At 42.8% G+C, this 19,323-nt stretch overlaps 1 protein-coding gene across 3 annotated transcripts in view; it reads right to left on the bottom strand.

Annotated features, from left to right (window-relative positions):
• Nucleotides 1–19,323, bottom strand: part of LOC122181051 (phosphatidylinositol 3-kinase regulatory subunit gamma) — a 57,754-nt gene that overhangs the window by 10,580 nt on the left and 27,851 nt on the right. For 2 of the 3 annotated variants that reach the window (XM_042873209.1, XM_042873207.1), the window contains 4 exons: nt 5,207–5,318; nt 2,903–3,001; nt 1,308–1,488; nt 474–599 (listed from right to left, as the gene is read on the bottom strand). In XM_042873209.1, coding sequence (XP_042729143.1) covers nt 474–599; nt 1,308–1,488; nt 2,903–3,001; nt 5,207–5,318 — 518 coding nt within the window. Of the gene's footprint in view, nt 1–473; nt 600–1,307; nt 1,489–2,902; nt 3,002–5,206; nt 5,319–14,705; nt 14,800–19,323 lie in introns of those variants that run through there. The other variant, XM_042873208.1, reaches the window with a different exon arrangement.

Genomic DNA, 19,323 nt, shown 5'->3' on the forward strand with positions numbered 1-19,323 from the left:
CCCCTGGACAAACTATTTTACATTACAAGAATCAGTCCAAATTCTGTATTCACACTTCCTTAATGCATAATATCTGAAATCTTATTTGAACTTGACTTCTTACAGAACTTGGACAAACCCTTCTACAATTCCCACTGCCGCATACAGCATCTGGAAATACTCAACAGCAAAGGAAGAAGTCTGCAGTATGAAGCTTGTAGGTAATGGCCATTGCCCTACCATATACTGGGAAGTTCGGCTCCTATTCCTTCCTTGCCCCACACCATAGCTCTATGACCATCAGCCATACGTAATATTCATTGTGTTTCCATTCAGCTTGAAGCCACTTTGCTCTATTTCACAATTTATAAAGGTTTTTTCCCTGTATTTTCTGACCTTGGGTTGACTTTGCTAGCCACAGCAGGTTAAAACCATTTTCTTTATTCCTTATGTAACTGGAAGGAGTCTCTATAGATAGCTGAAGCGGAACCAACCTGTGATGTTCTGGTATATTCTTCATACAATTTGTCATACTCTTTACTCTTTTCCTGGTACTGAGCGTGGTATTCTTGAAGCTTTTTACCTACTGCATCTATATTATCTTCTTTCACCAACTGATCCTGTACATACAAAAATCTATTTAGACTTCAAACAAAGCAGTCTTTCCCTTCTAAGTATTCATTTGCCACTTGTACACATTTGCATTTTTTTGCTATTGCAGCATTTTTATAATCACATTTCCACAAAACACACAAACTCCCCATCTAAATCCCTTCATCCACACAGCAAATTCCACAGTCTACAGGCAGCGGGAACTGGAACTATGGGCATTGCCAAATGCAGTTCTTTCCCCTTAAAACAGGGCAATGTCTCAGGCTACTGAATAAAACATTAAAACTTTTTTGAAAAATCTACATAGCTACGCACAGAGCAAGCAGCTGCATGGCTCATATGTGCCTCAAGATCAACACTATCTAGAACAATATTGTTTGGGTCCATCTGGGCTTAAGGGGAAAAATAAAATGCTTCTCAGAGACTCAAACATGCTACATGCTAGGGTTTCACTTCTCTGCTGGACTGCTTAGATGGAGACTGGAAGCTTGATAGAAGCAACAGCTTAAGTGGCTAGACAATTTGAAAGACCAGTTACAATGAGCAAAGTGAGGTCAAATGTGAAAACTCGTATTTTTGCAAGATTTCAAGAAAAGAATCTTGTATGAAACAAAAAAGAAAGTCAGGCTCCACGTACAGCAAATGGAGTTATACACAAGTTCCGCTCTTCTTTCTTGTCTGCAATAATGGTTACTGGGCTTCAGTGAAAACCTTACCTGCTGGTATCGGGATACTGGATACATCAACTTCACATCAAGCTTCGGGTTGTACTGAGCAAGAGACTCGTTGCGGTAGTGGTTAATCAGTTCCACAACGGAATTAAATGTCAGTGGGTCAGAAAAGCCGTATTTTCCATCCCGATGATAGATCTTTATCAGTTTATTGTTGCCACCCTTCCTGTAAAGCAGTACAGTCATTCAGAAGTTTTACTGCATACCTCTTATCCTCCTCAACACTGGGGCTGCTAACAAAGACACCAGTGAAGTTGCTGGGTAGGTCTTTGAAGTCAAACAGATTAACATACACCTTTATAATGGTTCTTTATATATTAGCAGATATTCGGGAGCTTAAGAGTCAATAGACTCAGAATTATCATCAGCTATTATTTGAATAGGAGCAAAGACCAAAGTAATTATCTTATTGTGTGTTCGTTCTGGAGTCACCTTAAGACGTAACTCAGCCAAAAGTTTCGTAAGGAAAAGACAGATGCCAAAAGGCTGAGTAAAAGTGCCATACTGAACCCAAACCAAACCTTCCCTCAACTTGGACTCACTAATAACATACAACTGCATGTACAGTCATACAGCAATTAACAAGTCTCCTGAGTTACGGATGCTAACACAGGATACATGAACCTAAACAAAATCTCCCAAGGATTACAATATGGTTGTAAGTTTAGGACTTTACATTATCCAGATTTATACATTCCAGCAGTTTCTTCTTCTTTTTTTTTTTTTCTTTCTTTTAAACCAACAGACTGTTTAGACAATATTCTGTGCTTCCTGCACTCTCCTTGGTTTCCAAAGACACATGCATTCACAGTAAAATAACCAACTCATGCCAGACCTTAGCACAAAAGTCTCAGATGTCAAAGCAGAATTTAAATGACACTCTTGGGGTCAAACCTGCCATCATACAAACTGAATTTCAAAGCAAGAACAAATATCTGCCACATCACAGAAACTCCCAGAGGTGTGCTGCAGCAGCAATGGTGTATGCATCTTGCCCATTTGTCTCTAACAACCAGTCCTGAGAGCCTGGCAGAGTCAAGTGGCTGGACAGGCTGGGCAAGGACAGGCTGGGCAAGGCCCCAGCAACTTGTTACGTGACATCCACCACCTAACTGCAGAAGAAATTTTAATGAAGAAAGGAACATGGCTCTAGTTCAATATTTCCTAAACTTCAGATCAGAAAGCACAAGACACTCCTTCTACAAAGACACTGTGTTCAGTTCTCCAGAGCTGCATGCTGATGAGATATTCAACACGCTCCCATTAATTAAAGTCCTAGTTTATAAATACCTTTTCCTTTAGGAGTTCTGAAACTATGAAGCCCTACTGAGTGTCGCTCTTCCCTGAGTCCAATCTCATTTACAAAGAGATATTTACAGTAGCGCTTAGTGAGGGACAAGATCCAACGCACAGAACAGACTATCTGGTTATCCACGTGTTCATTCTGTGATCTGCAGCATCTCAGGAACATCTCTCAACTTGATCCATGTCAGTGCTACACAGCCCTGTACTGCTGCCCCTGGAACCACAGCTAGCTATCTGGGGTCTTGCTGTGTGGGACACGAGTACTCAGCGCGTACCGTAAGGTCAGAGTGTAGTCTCCCTGCATCTTGGTCGATGCATCACGCACCAGGAATGTTCCATCTGGCATGTCTCGTAATTTGTCATTTACTTCTTCCCTAGAGAATGGAAAGGAAGGTAAAATTAGAAGCGTTCAGGACATGAGCATCGTTGCCACTGGGGGCCAGTAACACCAGTACGCATGAGGAGTTCAGTCTTCAAAGTATCGGGCAATCTTTCTTCAGACTCAGGTCTTCTGGTCTTCTAGGCCTTCTAAAAGAAGTTGGAACTGGTGTAGCTATAAGAAAAAATAGCAGCAGGAGTGAAGTGCTGCTTAGGAAGGAGTCTGTTTTTGAGCAACAGTAGCAGCTGTGTCCCAGAGTTCACAACCTTTCACTGTAATCTGCTCAGGTCTTAGAATCCACACTGCAAACAGGTGCCCTTTGAGAAGGCAGACCTGACCTCTTAAGAAATGGGCTCTACCATCATCTCTCAAAGGTGCCCAGAGTTTAGCACAGTTCTTGTCTCAAGAGACTCATTACTGGCTTAACTCTGATCTTATTTACAGTAGTTTTAAACCACTACAACCCTGCTAGCTTTGGTGCAACTTTTACTTTTTTACAACTGAAGCAAAAGGAATACTCAGTGCAGAGCTTTAAGCTAAATCAAGAAACCCGCTAGCAAAAGCGAATAACTGCAAGCATTAAGAAAATGCTTTCAGTTAAAGAGTTAAGCTTCCAGACAGGCTTGAGCATTTCACCCAGACTGCATATCACACTGTGTAACAGCTCCCTTACAGGTTCTTTTTAATACGCTTTTTAATACAATCGTTTGGAAACTCAACTTTATCAGGTAGCCTCCACATTATCTAAGTGGAGTAGAAACTCTGTTTGAATTTGAAAAAGAAAAATCAACAGTGGCTTTTTTGTTCAAATAATAAAGAACAAAAGCATTCTTACCAAAATGCCTTAGTTTTGATTTGGCCTCCTGCAGAAAGTTAGTAAGACTGATTCCTACTATCACTTCATGATCAGCCTACTTCACTCAGATTGGGCCTAGTTAACTCAAAAGGCTTTTTCCTTGTGGAAAAGATAGATACGGTCTGAGAGCTTGGGCTTCTGCCTGCAAGATGCACCCAGGAGCTCACGACGAAATTTTCAATGCAGTTCTTGACTGAAGAACATGGTTCCTGACCTGGCAGCCCAACGCAGCCTGTACCTGACGGCTTGCCAAGTGAAGGCCATTAACAATACCAGCTTTATGTGTGTGCATATCACGTTTTAATCCAATAGTCACTGCAATGTGATTTGTACTCCCTTAGCTCCCACCATCACGTGCATTAGTAGTAAACAGGGAACAAATCCACAGTCAATAAACTACCAGTATTGAGCTGTTTTAAACAAACCCTGCCTGGTGGGTTGTGTGATCAGGCATCGCCACTCTGCTTTGATTTAGTATTAACAGAAAAATATCACTGCTTAGGCGCTTCAAAAACAAGATCTATGCAGGTTTGCTTTATAGAGATAAGGGAGGTACAATAAAGATATGAAAACTTTATTTCCCCTCTCAGAAGTTCAGTGAATGACTGCGGCAAATCTGCCGTTCTTGCCTTTATCTGACACAGCGTTTCAAAGCACAGTGTGCAGAAGTTGGAACAATTTCTGATCGCACTCCCAGCACAATCACGTCTCCCCTTGCAGCTCCAAGCTCGAGTTTTTCAGAAGCACCTTAAGGCAGAAAGAGATGACTTAATCCTTTCGATTTTTTATGCACTTAACTACACAAATGCCCAAACCAAAATGGTTTCTTTAGGAGGCAGAAGTTAATTTATTTGGTATGTGCCTGTATCATTGACTCCACATAACTGGTGATGGTTAGCACTTGGAAGAGCTATTTATATACCACCACTTAATAGAAATTAGTACACACGCAATTTTAACCAAATATTCAAGAAACCAAATATAAAAATGCAACTTCTTTTCTTTTGAACAAGTTTGCTGAACTGCATGCATCCCAGCACGGCGTGCTTACAAAACCTTATTATTAGCCAGCACGCTCAGAAGCACTTTCTTCTTTTTATTCTTTTGTATATCTGGAGGAAGTTAAAAACCCAAAATAACTGTCAGCAGGGCTGACACTATCTATATCAGAATAACAGTAACTTAAACACGAGCCTTGAATCCAGTTGAACACCAGCATTTAGGTGCTTTGCCAAGCATAATCCTGAAGCACCTCCATCCTCTAAAATGCTGTCTGAAATAGGTATTTTTTTTCTTCTGAAGTCTAACAGGATCATTTTATTTTTAGGAAAAAATATTGCTTACCTTGAGATGTCCCCCCAGTACCACTCCGCTTCCTGCAGAGAGAAACTGGAATTGTCCTTTATCCCATTCGTATTCACTGGAGTCATTGGTTTGGAGGGCTTTGGAGGAAGAGCTGAAAATTAAGAACAGATTAGAGAGGCAAGCAGGGGAAAGCAATCACTAGAAGGTTAAGAAACACGATGGTGAACATGATGGTGAAAAAGTGAGAAGAAAATGCATCTTCAATTTGGAATTTTTAAAGAAATTTGAAGTCAACAGCTGTGCTGTGATACTATGTTTTCCAGTACTTTAACCAAACATGCTAGAGGAAGTAGGGCAAGAAGTAAGGGAAAGCAAGAGTTTTTCTAAAGGAAGTCTGGCTCAGGTGAGAGTACAAATGCTATTATTGCCTAAACCTTCAAAAACAAGCTACAAAGGTGCACTGTGTCTGAAAGCTGCAGTCTGCAAGACATTGTGCACAGCTATGGAAAAGCTGTAGTTGCTAAAGCATCACAAATCCTTATGGCAACCCACGAGAGCAAACAGGTGAGTGCTCCTTCAGAGGGAAATATGAGATGCTAGCAAGAGCTGGGCAGCAGCACATCCATCACAGGCCCTAGGTTCATGTTCTCCACTAGGAACAAAAGCTACGACTCTCTGAATAGACAGTTATGGGGAAAAGGGACATCAGCTCATTACCAGTGTCAGATCTTCATACAGCTGAGACATTTACCATAAGAAAGGGGCTGCTGCAAATCCCCCAAAGAGAGGCACACATATAGGCACAGTGCAAGACTGCCTGGAATGCCCCATTCCAAGTTCAGCACAAAGCGGCTTTTACTTCTGTGCTCAAAAATACGTTGTGCAGCATAACAGCATATAATCCATTGATGCTCAGTCTGGTCACTTCTTGCAGTTCAGCAAACCACCTCTTCATGATCCTGAATGTTAAATTCTCTGTCAGGAGTAAGTCAGCAGCCACAGGCATGGCAACAGATTGGCAGAGGTGCGTCTGTGTAACACAGAAACACCTTACACTTACTCTTTGTGAAAGATGTCTCGAGTGCTCTCCCCTGCTTTGCAGAGACTGAGGTTCCCCTCACAACACCACCACCGAACCGAAGCATTTTTCAGGCGTTTCATGAGACTACAGAGTGTTTTACAGAGACATCTGAATTTAGAGCAAGAAAGCAGCTACACACAGGTCTGCCAGCACATTTTCAAGTCAGACCCTGAACATCTGTGCTCCCGGATCTGTGCTCTCACCATCAGATTACACAAGCATCAGAGAGCAGGGCCGATACGTGCTGACAATAGCTAGCTTTCAGATGCCCACAAGCCTGGTGTACAAGCAGAAATACAAATAAAATGAGTAGAAAGGAGAGTTTGATCTCTAGCTCCAGCGCAGAGTGGCTTAACACTGAGAGGTGTGCTACTTGGCACCAGCCATCTGCTCACCTCCGAGCCACACCTCCCACATTAAAGAAGAGAAAACACCGTTTCAACTGCAGTTCCAAATACCATTTCATCTTGAATATCCAACACAGTAAGTTCAGTGTTCTCAGACAAACCAGCAGATACTTTAATCGAGCCAATCTAAACTAAACCTGAACCTTGACCCAGACGTTTGCACCCTGGGGTTGCTGACCAAACACCTGATTCAGATAGCAGCATTCATGCTGCGGTATTGGGCATTTACAGCCAAGCATACAGGTTCTTTTTATGGGGTGAGCTGGGAACTTTCAGGTGTGTGCCTATCTAGCGAGGCAATAACAGGGTTTGTTATAACAGGAAGGTGAAAACCTTCGGAATCAGTGAAGTAGCTTCCTGGTTAGGAGGCTTCATTTACTCCCAGCTCAACTACCACAGTTGTTTTGTTTGTACAGCACATAAGCACTTTATAAAGTACCATTGAGAGTAAGACACGGCTCTAGCCCTACTTTGCTTGAAGCCCTGAGCCTGCGCAAGCAACTTCATTTGTGGAGCCCTGTGTTAGCCCATCTTCCTCATTCAAAGCTCACAAATCAAAAATGAGCTTCATGTTGTTCTTCTTACCCTTTGGGCTTTGCTACCCCACGTACTCTAAGCAAGCAACAAGACAGAAGCAGCGGTTCTGAGTCTCATTAGTATCTGCACATGGCAATAAATATGAGCTCAAAAACCTGTTTTGTATTTATTCCAGAATCTTTTGTAGATTCTGGATGATCAGCAAGTTCGTGAAAATTAATGTGAAAAAATGCACGACAGCGTGGAGAATTCTTAACAAACAGTATCAGAACCAGCAATGATTTCATGGGGTCTTGCAAATTAAAGCTTGGACCCAAAACTTCAAGGCATTCTACAGTGTAAGAGCCTGTTTTATGCTGGCAGTAGGGGCTTTCCAGAAGAAGCTTTCAAGTATTCTCCAGAGTACTTGAAAACTTCTCTAGCCCTTCTCCTAAGATTAAACCTTGCTCCCTTGTATACCGTGGAATAATTTAGCAGCTTTGTCAGGCCTCACTCCAAACACTGGGCACAGAAAAGCAAACCAACAAAGCCCAGAAAGGTAAGGAACAAGCGCTTGCACACGGACACAGAGCTCCAGACATTAAACAAGAGCCCTCACTACAGGTGGGGCCTTTCCTCTTTTTCCTTAATAGGTGGTAGCAGTCGTTGCTATCAGGGCTGAGCGCAGAACTTTATTCTGTGTGAGGAAATTGGAAGGAAATTCTCCTAGGGAGAAGAATAAGGCTTGGACCAGTTCCTGTAAAACCTGACTCATGGAAGCCAGTCTCCTTCTCACAATAGACTTTTAAAAATGCTCTTTAATAGCTTGCACATTTTAAAAATAAAAAGAAGTATTCGCAAGGGCGGATACTCTGTTTCCAAAGAGCTATGGATCCAATTCTTTACTTTGAGCTCTTTGAATAGTAATAGATTTCTCCCTGTCCTGGCTACAGACGCAGGCCCTTGCCAACAAGATAATATGCCCATCTATTTCAGTGGTTTCTGCCTCCATCTCAGCCTGATATGACTGTGGGCTGTACGAACAGATAAGGCAGGAAGGCAGTTTAAACTCTGCAGCCCAGAACCTGTGATGACAAGAAGAGAACTTGGCAGTCTGACAAGGCTTCTGTAGCAGGGCAGCACCCAGGCACTGGTGCAATGGGTCGTTATGAGAGGCAGCCTAGCATAGCGCTTACTGGTACCTACATAGTCCTAATAACCGTGCTAGGAGAGATCATGTCATGTTTCTGTGAGAAATGATGAAGAGCCTTCAAGATCTACACATTTTGATTTACATTTTAAAAAATGCAGTTTGATGTACTTTGCTTGATGAACATTAGAGCGTTAAAATCTTGCAGCAAAGAAGAGTCAGGCTGTCCTGAAGTCAACAGAAACGCCTTTGAGAGCAGCTGTGTTTCTTTCCGTGTCGTTGGGTCCAATTCTGATCTAGTCCCAGACACAATCTCGATGCATCTCATAACAATCTCTGATTTGATCCATCCTGATGGTTCTCTTTCCTCCTTTCTCTTGGGAGAGAAAGAACATTGACCAGAAGTGATTAACAGCACAATGGATCTATTTGTTCTAATAAAGAACTTATTGTGAGCACCAGATAGAGAAACACCACGCCAGCACCCACGTCTCTAGGACAGCTTTACCACGTAGACCTTTCCAAAACGCGAAGGGAAGAGCCAACTGGGACACCTGCTCCTGGGTGCTCCCGAGGGCTGGCGTGCAGCCACGGCACGAGACGGGGCCCCTCGTGTAGAAGCCAGCACCTCTGCTTTTTCTTTCCTTAGCATCCCTAGCCCCTCTCCCCAGCTTCCCCAAGCAACCTCGCTCGAGCTAAATCCCAATCTCAGATCAGGGTTACCTAGAAGGGGGAAATAAAGAGCTGACGGCTGGATGGAGACAGCAGAGTGGCCAATGCCGGCGGGGCCCGGGATCGGATGTTGCTGACGTCAGGCCCAGATGGCTGCCGTGCCCTCTCCTCAGGTAGCTTCAGCCAAGCCGCTCTGCAGCGCCGAGATGCAGCTCCTCAGAGAGACAAGCTATCGATTGGCCTGTGCCAAGGGAATGTTTTTCATGCTTTCTTGACTGCGTGGAATTGCTTTTCTTTTCAAAAGGCTGCTCGAGATTTAACAGACACGATTCCCTGAAATTCAGCTCACCTCCAACACCGAGGCAACAAAGAATACTGGCAAGGGTCTGAGGATTAGCGCCCACGTTTATTTTTATTTTTAAATGAGGACTCTTGTAGAAAACAATGGGCTACACTAATCCCAAATTTAACCTCAGTAAAGCACACTGGGACTTCCGTGAGATACATACTTTTCCCAGTTAGGCTTTTAATCAAAATTTTCACAGCTTTACGTGATTTAAGAGCCAGTGAGCCCTACATGTGAGAGTTTTCAATGGCAGTAATTCAGGAGGAATAAAAAAGAAGAATGCCTCGGGTCTCCAAGAGCTACATCCCAAATAGCGCCCAGACAGGCAGTATTTGTGTACAAGATGAACCTGCCAGTTAATAAAGCTCTCATACGCAGTTCTAAGGCAGATGCCACTCAGCCCAAGAATGCCTCCCGAATGCAACTCTTCTAGAATCTTCCGAGGGCTGCAGGTCAGATAAGTGAAAACAAAGCAAGTTCAAGTGTGGGATTAACTCTATCTTACCGTTACAAACAATTACAACTACCAGACGCTGTGATAAGGTCAACTTTAAGTCACTCAGCACTTCCATGAGTTTGTTTAGTAAACTTCTTTCTGAAGTGTTCAATCTCCTCTCCCTGCACATTCTGACAAGCAGACAGCAGATCAGAAGATTTCTGAAGACAGCCACTCAGATTCAGGAAGGCTGACAAACAGTAAGTACCCTACAGACTGTAATACTGAGCTCCAGAAAGTATCAGTGCCATGGAAATGTGTGAGTAATCCACGGTTAGACCAGCTAACACTTTAATGATACAGTCCTCAAGGACAAAGATTTTCTCTTTCAAGGTATAGATGAGGACTTGGAATGAAACAAAAGCTAAAACCTCCCGATCTTGAACTGTTCTCTTTAGTTTTACTCAATTTCTCAACCTCTTTTTTCAATTTCTCAGACACTTTTAACGCAAATACTCAAAATCTCTCATTCCCTCAATAGCCCTGTATCTGTCACAACTGCACAAGGTCCCCTCAAGGCAGTCACAACTTCAGAAAAAAGCCTATGCTGAACAAAGGTGCGCTTGGCCTTGGTGGAAGTGCGTACCCAGTGCAAGCAGGAGCAGTGATGCACTACACTTCTGCTGAGATCTGCAGCTACAAAGAGGAGCACTGAGCGCACCTGCGGACAGCAGCTCAGCCTGCACTGCTGACAGGTATGTTACCTTGGCAGCCACACATCCTCCTGTGTCAGTTCTCCTGCCAAGACCCCTCTCTCTGAGCCCCAAACATCAGTCCCTTCTCAGCTGCCCTTCCCCAAAAGGCAGCTAACACGCACTGGAAAGTCCACAGGGACACAGAAGGAAGCTACTTGATCACATTACTGCTGGCCACAGAATCTCACATGCTCACATTTTTGCTCTACTCCCTTAAAAACAGGCAAGACGCCAAAGGCTAAAACATATTCAGAGAATTGAAGTCTTTCAATATCTCATTACAGAAAACAGCAGACAAGTTGGCAGGAAGCCAGGCAGGTTTCCAACAAAAACACTCCTATTATAGCTCTGCTTGTGTTTCTATGAACTTTCATAAAAACCAACACCTTTAAGAAATATTTCAGTTTTGATTAATTGACTTTTTTGATAAAGATCTGTTTTGTTTGAAAACTTCCCAACCATCCAGTCCGCTCCCACACCTCCCAGCCACAGCTCTTCCTCCTGCAGTCAGCCAAATTTCTGGTGCACTCAGCTCTTCACCAACATCCACAGCTACTGCCCAGGTTAAAGGTTACTCAGTCCTGGACACCTGCAGACAACACCACAGTGTGAAGGAAAGGAGCTGGCTCACATTCACAGCTCTCTCTGGGCATCTGACAAGAACCCATCGCTACCCCACAAGGCTTGTTCCTTCACCGGCTGAGTTGGAAGATGCGCACTGTCAGACACATGACTTCAGGATCTTTTCCTGTATTGTAAAGTAATATGGTATTTCCTTTTCATTTCACTCTTCGCATGAAACGGCAAAGCAAAAAAGGCCCAACTTCCCAATTTCCACTGCTTGATGAAAAATTGTTTGCCTTTCAACCCAGCTCACAGTAACAGCTGCAAAGCTCCAGCAGTGCCAGTTTCCATGACCAACAGCATTGAGGTAGCTGCCCCAAAGTCAGCACAAGGAAGATGAAAAGGACAAGCTCTCTTTCATATAGCAAGGATAATTAGCACATTATCAACATCTAGATACCAAATCAATAATAATTCTTTAGAAATGTTGCCATGTTTCATGGATTGCTGCTCCCTCACCATTACATCTGACTCACCCCAGAGAAGAACAGCTTTATCTGCTGACCAGTAAGAGTCTCTCTGGAGTTACTCTTTGGGGCAGCCTCTTTGGCCACTACGTAGAGATAGATGTTGGATAAGAGTAAGGAAAGCACAATGACTTGCATAAGCATAGAGAGGTTCAGTGATAGAGGATGAAGTAGCCTTCATTGTGGAAGATGGACAGTGAAGCCAGCATGCAGTGCCACCACCATGCAGTTAGGAGATATACCAAAGCCAAGAGGAAAAAAAAAGTAACTTTAAATGAAAGAGAAGCTTAAGGCTGCTATTCCCAGCTACTTCAAAGACTAATCATCTATCCAGATGGCAGGTACAAAGACAAAAACCAGTTCTCATTGGAGAGCAGAAATAATTTGGTGCTAGTGAGAACTTAAAATAATAATAATACAGCTGTAAATACATGTGACTCTTGCTGCTCCAAGCAGCACTTTTTTTCAGTTTACCACTAGTTTAGATCTTTGACAGCAGTATGTGAAAAGCTTCTCATACAGTACCTGTCCTTGCCATATGTCAAATATTTTCTACAGTTACTGAAGTAGATATATTTCAACACCACCTAAATTGCTGACAGAGAGCCATTTTAATCTAGATCAGAAGATGCAAATCAAACCAAACCTGAAGTTAGGAAAGTATTCACACATCATTATTTCTATGAACCTTGTTCCAGAAGCACACTGTATCAAAGCAGAAGTCCCAGTCCATGCAGTCACGTGCAAGGTTTTAAATTTGGGGTTTTTTTTTTTTTTTTGAGAGGGTAGATGAAAGGAAGGAAAGAATTCCTCCAAAAGTAAAGACAATATGGTGTAACATCAGATCTCAGTGCCTACAGAGGCTGAGACACAGGATAATGCTATGGAAAATAAACATTAAAAAAAAAAAAAAAAAAACAACTAGCTCCTGTAGATTTTTTCTTTCATGAAGAAGATGTGGAAAGAAACCATGAGTGGTAACCAGCAGAAGGAAACAGGAGGTTTATGCTTTGAAAGAGAAATCCAACTTGAAGTACAAGAGTCCCATAGTGATGCCAACGCAAAACTGAAGTTATTTTGCAGTGAAAGAACAAACAGATGAAGGGAATACAGATTGATGCTTTTGATTTCCCCAAACCCACACGTTTTTGTGCTGAGAAACATGATGTTTTTTAAGCCTTTCCTAAACAACCAGGTGTCAGTTTTAAGGGTTATCTGACTTTAGAAGCAGTAACATATATATATGAACTATCATTAAAATAACATTTTTCCAGTTCATGAAAACTGGATGAATGTTGGAAGCAGTCACAGGTTGAAGCATGTGAAGTATTTTGTCTCCTCTTACAAAAAGATAGCTGGATGGAAGGTAGCCATTTTGAGTGTGGCTGAACTCAAAGCCAGAGAAGAGCTGGGATCCTGTTCAGCCACAGGAAAGCTTCAGAGCACATTATGCTTTGGCATCAGGGTTCACCAGGCAGCTGGTGGACATCCAGCAAAGCAGCCAGGGGCCTGTTGGAAAAGGCACCACTTGCTCTTTGCTTTTTTTTGAACTGTATGAATTTTTCCTAAACCTCCCTGGGTGCAGCTACTTCTCTACAGAAGTGCACTAGAATCACTTAAAGTACAGGAATATATTCACTGAAGCACTGCAAAACCTTTGTCTTTTGATTGGAGGACACAGCAAAGATGAAGGACAATTAAAACAATCTCTTCAGAGGAGGTAACATCCACGCTCATTGAGCTGGGACTCATCACCAGCTCATATGCTGTAGTTTAGATTATGTGCAGAAAAGAGTTCTTGCTTACTTAGCTATTGTGCACACTGTCACAAGAAATGAGATAAAAAGCAGAAGAAAAAAGGAAACCTGACTCATGTCCACAGGGGCGTTCAGTACGCAAGCAGAGTCTGCTCTTTAAGCTTTACTCACCAACATACTTCACAAAAACAAGTTTCCAAAAAACAAAAAAAAACCCAGCTAGAATGCACCAATTGCTTCCACGGAGCCCAAGCTTTAGGGCAACCTGTTACTGCAGTCTAACAGTCCTTTTGATGATAATAAAACCTAACCATTAAAATACACGAGGAAATGCTGATAAAAGTTTTCTTTATGCTGCTGTTTCTAGCGTTCTCCAGCTCTCTGCCCAAAAAAATGACTCACTAAACAATCAGCATGAGATGATGTAAGGCACCCAACTGCTCTCAGTAACAGGCGCAGATGTGTATGACCAGCTATGCCTCTCAGTTTTCCCAAGCTGTAGAGCAAAGATAAGCCTGAATAGCTTCGTTCTGGAGTAAGATATCACACAGGCAATGGCAAAGACAGAAGTCAACTCTGCTGCTTGGGAAAATGATATTCCCCAAAGGAAACTCCAAAAATCTTCTTCTTTTAAGCAGGTGAGTTAGTAGGAAACACCACAGCAATTAACTTCTGTTAGGTTTCATAATGAGATACAGAACTGTTCAGAGCAATGCAGAAATAACGTTTGCTGGGATTAGAACAGGCTCTGATTACAAACAAGCATGCTTTCTTCCATGTTTTACTTTGCATAAGCATACACCTTTTCAGAACATGCAGTCAAACAACTCCCTTCAGTAACCTTCCCCTCTCCACCTACTTCTACACTATCCGAAAGCCTACAGACAAACGTGAGCCTTTTAAAGCAAGCCCTCCCATCTCAAGCAAAGTATCGTTTTACTTTATATTAACGATGCTATTTTTTGCATTTGTGTATTTAATTGAAAGCTGATGAGTGATACACTTTAACAGTTAGAGCCATCAAAATGAAAACCATGCACAAGGAATGTAAAAGCAAGTCTGAAAATGCAATCAGAAGTTTAGAAATTAAAAATGCTTACAGCAGTCATTAAGCAAAAAGGCTGGTAGAGAAATGTAGGTATAAAAATGGAGTATGTGCATTTTATGTCATGTTCTGTACGGGAGCTGAGACTCCGTTTCAAGCCGTTTTTCAAGGATCACCAAGACTGCAAGTGATAGAACTTTATCTATTTCCTCCTCTACCTTAAGATCAGTCTGCACAAACTCCCTTTACACAGTAAAGAAACTCTCATCCCCCAGCACCTACATTTTGGAAACTGAACTTCCAGCAAAACTCCAATTTGCAATGAAGACGCAGCTGCTGCAGTGCTGTGCTGTTGATGACATGTACCAGTAGAACTACTCCCATTTTTTAAGATGTCCAAGAGCAGAATTTTTCTTTGATAAGCTTCTGGAGTCAGCTCAGATAAGCTGAAGGACAACACTGACAACGCTATTAAAATCTGCATCTGTTCTCCCACTGGAAAAGCAGTCAGGCATAGACACGCAGCGTTCACCTACATCTGGCTACTGTATACCACAAACCCAATTTGAGAAGCCACATTCAGTTTCCACAATAACATTGATAATGATACAGTACGACTTGTATCCAAGTAAACACTGCCCTTCAGATCAGAATCCCATGTTTTCCAAGTTACAATTATAGTATCACTCCCCTAAAACAAGGGTTGTCAAATTGTATATGAGAAGAAAATAGAAACTATAATGAATAAATACATGTTCTCTCTTGGATACTTGTCTCACTTACACAATGGCAGAGCTGCTTTAGCAGAGCAGATGAACCTAAGCAGTCTATAGATAATTCTTTGCCCTTCTCCATCTTCACTATTAAGAGATGTTGTAATAAGAAAATTGACACAGGTGGTTTTAAGCTGTAATAGGAGACAAGGAAAAGTAATATTCTTGAAAAAGTTGTTTGAGTCAAAGTATGAACACAGGCAGCCATACTTGGCCCAACAGCCTTAGAAAAGGTAGCTCTTACACAGCTCCAGGACACCCATTCTATTACCTGCTCATGAACACATTCTGCATTGGTAAGCCAACTTCAAACTTGTGGTTTTCTTCATAATCCACACAAGTGAAACTAACCTCTAATTTGTAGTTGAGCCAAATATCTTTGCTGACATCTGTATCTGAAATCCCAGTGGAACACTCTCACTGATTCCCATCCAAGTGTGATAAAATGTATTCAGTGATTACACATTTTATCATCAACACAACTGATAATGTATCTCAGACCTACAGAGGAAAAGGCACAATTCAGTCCTACTAATTGGAAGTGAGGTAATGCACAGCTAGTTATGGTTTTGGTACTCTGGTAACTTTGCAGTCAATTCTCTGTTCAAAAACTGCACTTCTGGCAGTAAATACCATTTGTAGATCTGAAGAGATGTCACAAAACAAACAAACAAACAAACAAACAAAAAACTAAACTCAATCCAGTAACCTATTTTCTTGTCTTTCCAGACACATCTTGTAGCAAGAACAAACACGAATGAACCACAGACACAGTCAGTTTTCTAATGCCAGTGCACAGTGCTGTTATGGCTGTATTATTTCATAGTAATCCTGACAGAAAGTTCAGAAGCTGCATTAGCCATTTGCAATTCATGATTCCAATTTTCTTAGTAGACTCTGAAAATTATTTAGTTGCGCCTAGTATTATTTGCTACCTACAGCTACTACCTTTTACCAGCGATGCCATTTATTATGCCAAAAGACAAGCAAGAAGAAGAAGAAAGTATCAAGTACTTCAAAGGAAACAGCAGTCACCCTGCTGGCTGTCACTGCTTTTGCTACTGCGTTAGCTGTACTGCTCTAAGGAGCGTTTTGTAAGGCTGGCAGGACTGCATCTGCAATCCCACTCCTGTGTCTAAGATGGATCGAGAGCTAGAAATCTGTAAAGGCCTTGGTTTTTACTTTTCGGAGGCTTTTCACTCTCTACTTTTATTGCTTTTTTTTTTTTTTTCCACAGTAGCTCATATGGTGCTATGTTTTGGATTTGTGATGAAAAATAGTGCTGATAACACACCGATGTGCTAGTTGTTGCTGAGCAGCACTCGCACAGCGTGAAGGTCCTTCCTGTTTCTCACACTGCTCTCGTATCTACGAGGCTGGGATGCACATGAAGCTGGGACAGGGCTCAGGCCAGACAGTTGGCGAAACCGATATTCCATGCCACGTGACATTGCACTCAGCAATAAAGGCTGGGAGGACATTCAGAGTCGCTGCATTTGCCTTCCTCGGTAAAAGCTACTTGTGATGGAGCCCTACCTTCCTAGAAATGGCCGTCCATCTGCCTGCCAATGTAAAACAGTGAATGATTCACTACCCGATGACCAGCAAGGCAGTTTGGAACTGGAAACTCCCCATGGAAGCGGTCACAGCCCCAAGACCGGCAATGTTCAAGAAGCACTGGGACACTGTTCCCAGATGCATGGTTAACTCTTACTTTTCCCTCTGGCGAAAAGTGGAGTTTGGAGTTGGGCTCCATAATCCTTATGGGTCTTTTCCAACTCACGGTATTCTCTGATTTTGTGAATCCTCTATTTTGCTTTGCTAGCATGCACAGCTTTTGGAGGGAGAGAGAGAACAGCTGTGTGATGTTGAGCTGCCAGCCATGGTCAATCCATAACATCCCTTTTTGTCACCCAGTGTGGGGCTCAAAGGGTTCCAGATAACAATAAATTTGATTGGAACGTGCTAGACTGAAATTGTAGATGTTATATCTACTTAGCTATTAATTGGCAGGCTCCTGCACTTGCTGCAGGGCTTGCCTACCTTACAACATACTGGACTGCAGTCCATGTTAGTGGCTGCTTGTTTTTTTTTCCTATAGTTTTTACCACTTTACTCTGCTGTGCCTGGGAACGTTTTCATATCAGCAATGGCCATGCACCTGGGCTGACAGATGGCCAGGGCACTGCTGCTGTTCAAGGCAGGCTGGAATGCCAATGGAAACTCAAGTCAAAAGGACTGGGGCTGCAGACAAGTCCAAGCAGGAAAACGTACATCCCAAAGCATCTCTGTGGATAAGGCAATGCTGAAACACCTCAAAGCAACTGTGGGTAAGCCCACAAAACAAGAGGTACATCTGTGGCACATGGTAAAGCTGCAGAGGAGCAGGGCCACCCCTAAGGGACTGTGGCACACGCAGCAGCTTTCCCCTGTGAGCATGGAATCTTCTGATATACAAGTAAGCAATCTTCCTCCCTTCCTTTGTAGCACCTTGCTGTTGTGCTGATCCTTCTCTCATTACACCTCTGGTGAAACACCTTTTCCCATCATATTGATCTCTCCAATTGTTACACCCTGCTAGCTCATAGGCTGGGGTGCACAATAAGCTGGGAGGGAATGCAGCCAGGACAGCTTATCCCAACAGGCCCAAGGGAGGTCCTCTGTGCCCTATGACATTGTGCTCAGCAATAAAAGCTGGGGAGGGGCATTCAGAGCTGTCACTTGTCTTCCCAAAAAACAGTTATATGTGATGGATGCCTTCCTAGAAATGCCCACACATCTGTCTACCAATAGGCTACTGTGAATTAATTCTTGATTTTGCTTTGCTTGCACACACAGCTTTTGTATTAGCTATTAAGCTGTCTTTATCTCTACCCATGAATTTTCCCACTTTTATCCTTCTGATTATCTCCCCCATCTCATGTGAGGAGAGTGAGGGAGCAGCTGCATGGTGCTGAGCTGCCTGCTGGAGTCAACAACACACATTCACTGCCTGACCCCACATTTGTGGGAGCTGGAGAAAACTCCTGTGCAGGAGAAGTATCAACTTGATTGTTTTTAAACTTCTGAGTAAGCCTTTGAGCAACCATGCTTCAGGACTTGCTCTGAGCATCCATTTACACCTCCAACATCTGACCAAAAGCAGGAGCAAGGTGATAAGCTGCTGCAGGTGCACTGAGGTCTGACAGGAACGACTCCAGACTGCCTGCTATCACAGGGTTTAATTTCTGCATTGTTATCATGCAACATTAAGGTGGGTATTCAGACAGCCTGCCAAGATAAATTAAAGGTCTACTGGCTCTTAACAAGAAACAGTATCCCCATCCTTGACTTAGAGGTTACAGGTGACACCGCACATTAGGCTCACCTTGCTTTTGTCTTCTGCCTGCAGCTGAGATACTAAAACGTAATCATGAGCAGTCATGCGTGATTTGAGACATTTGGCTCCTGGCATCAGTAAATGCCCAGTATTGCAGCATAAAGACCAGCTGGGGAACTCTTCACGCAAGTTCTGTGAACAAAAGAACGCGCTGCCTTCCTTTGGCAGCAGGTAATTCACTGCATGTTGTTAGTTTGCGTGCTGTTGAGAAAACATATTGCCACCGTTCAGCTGCTCAGGAGCTCCAGTCACTGCACAAGGGAATTCTATACTGAAAACCTTCACAAATTTTTCTTGGAGGTGGGCCAAACAGAGCTGTGGTTGTTACTGGGTGCAAATGCAGCGACTTTATCCCAAGGTATGCAGCGTCTGAGTCCTCCAAACAAATTCCTCTACGCTCCCCTTAGGGATGACCTATCAGCCCAGACCAGAGAATGCTTTTCCACCTTACCTCTGGAGGAGGCCACACTTTCTTTCCCTCCCTCTGCAATTTAAAAGTTATACTTCTGCCAAATCAGGACATACACATGGGGACCATCCCACGCATCATTTCCAGCTCTGACTTTTCTCATTTAAAAAACACGAAGTACAGAGTTACTGAATTCATGGGGGATCTGCACGTAACACTACGTCCTTTCACAAGCTGCTGTTTGGAACATGTAGAGTCTCAGCCCCCAACGTTTCAACAATGCAAATATTGGCATTATTAAGGACAGAAGCACTGTTTCTGCTTTTCACTTTCCCCAGG

This window comes from Lagopus leucura, unplaced genomic scaffold, assembly GCF_019238085.1.
Source record: "Lagopus leucura isolate 7727_CA_CO unplaced genomic scaffold, USGS_WTPT01 Super-Scaffold_100009, whole genome shotgun sequence".
NCBI lineage: Eukaryota > Metazoa > Chordata > Aves > Galliformes > Phasianidae > Lagopus > Lagopus leucura.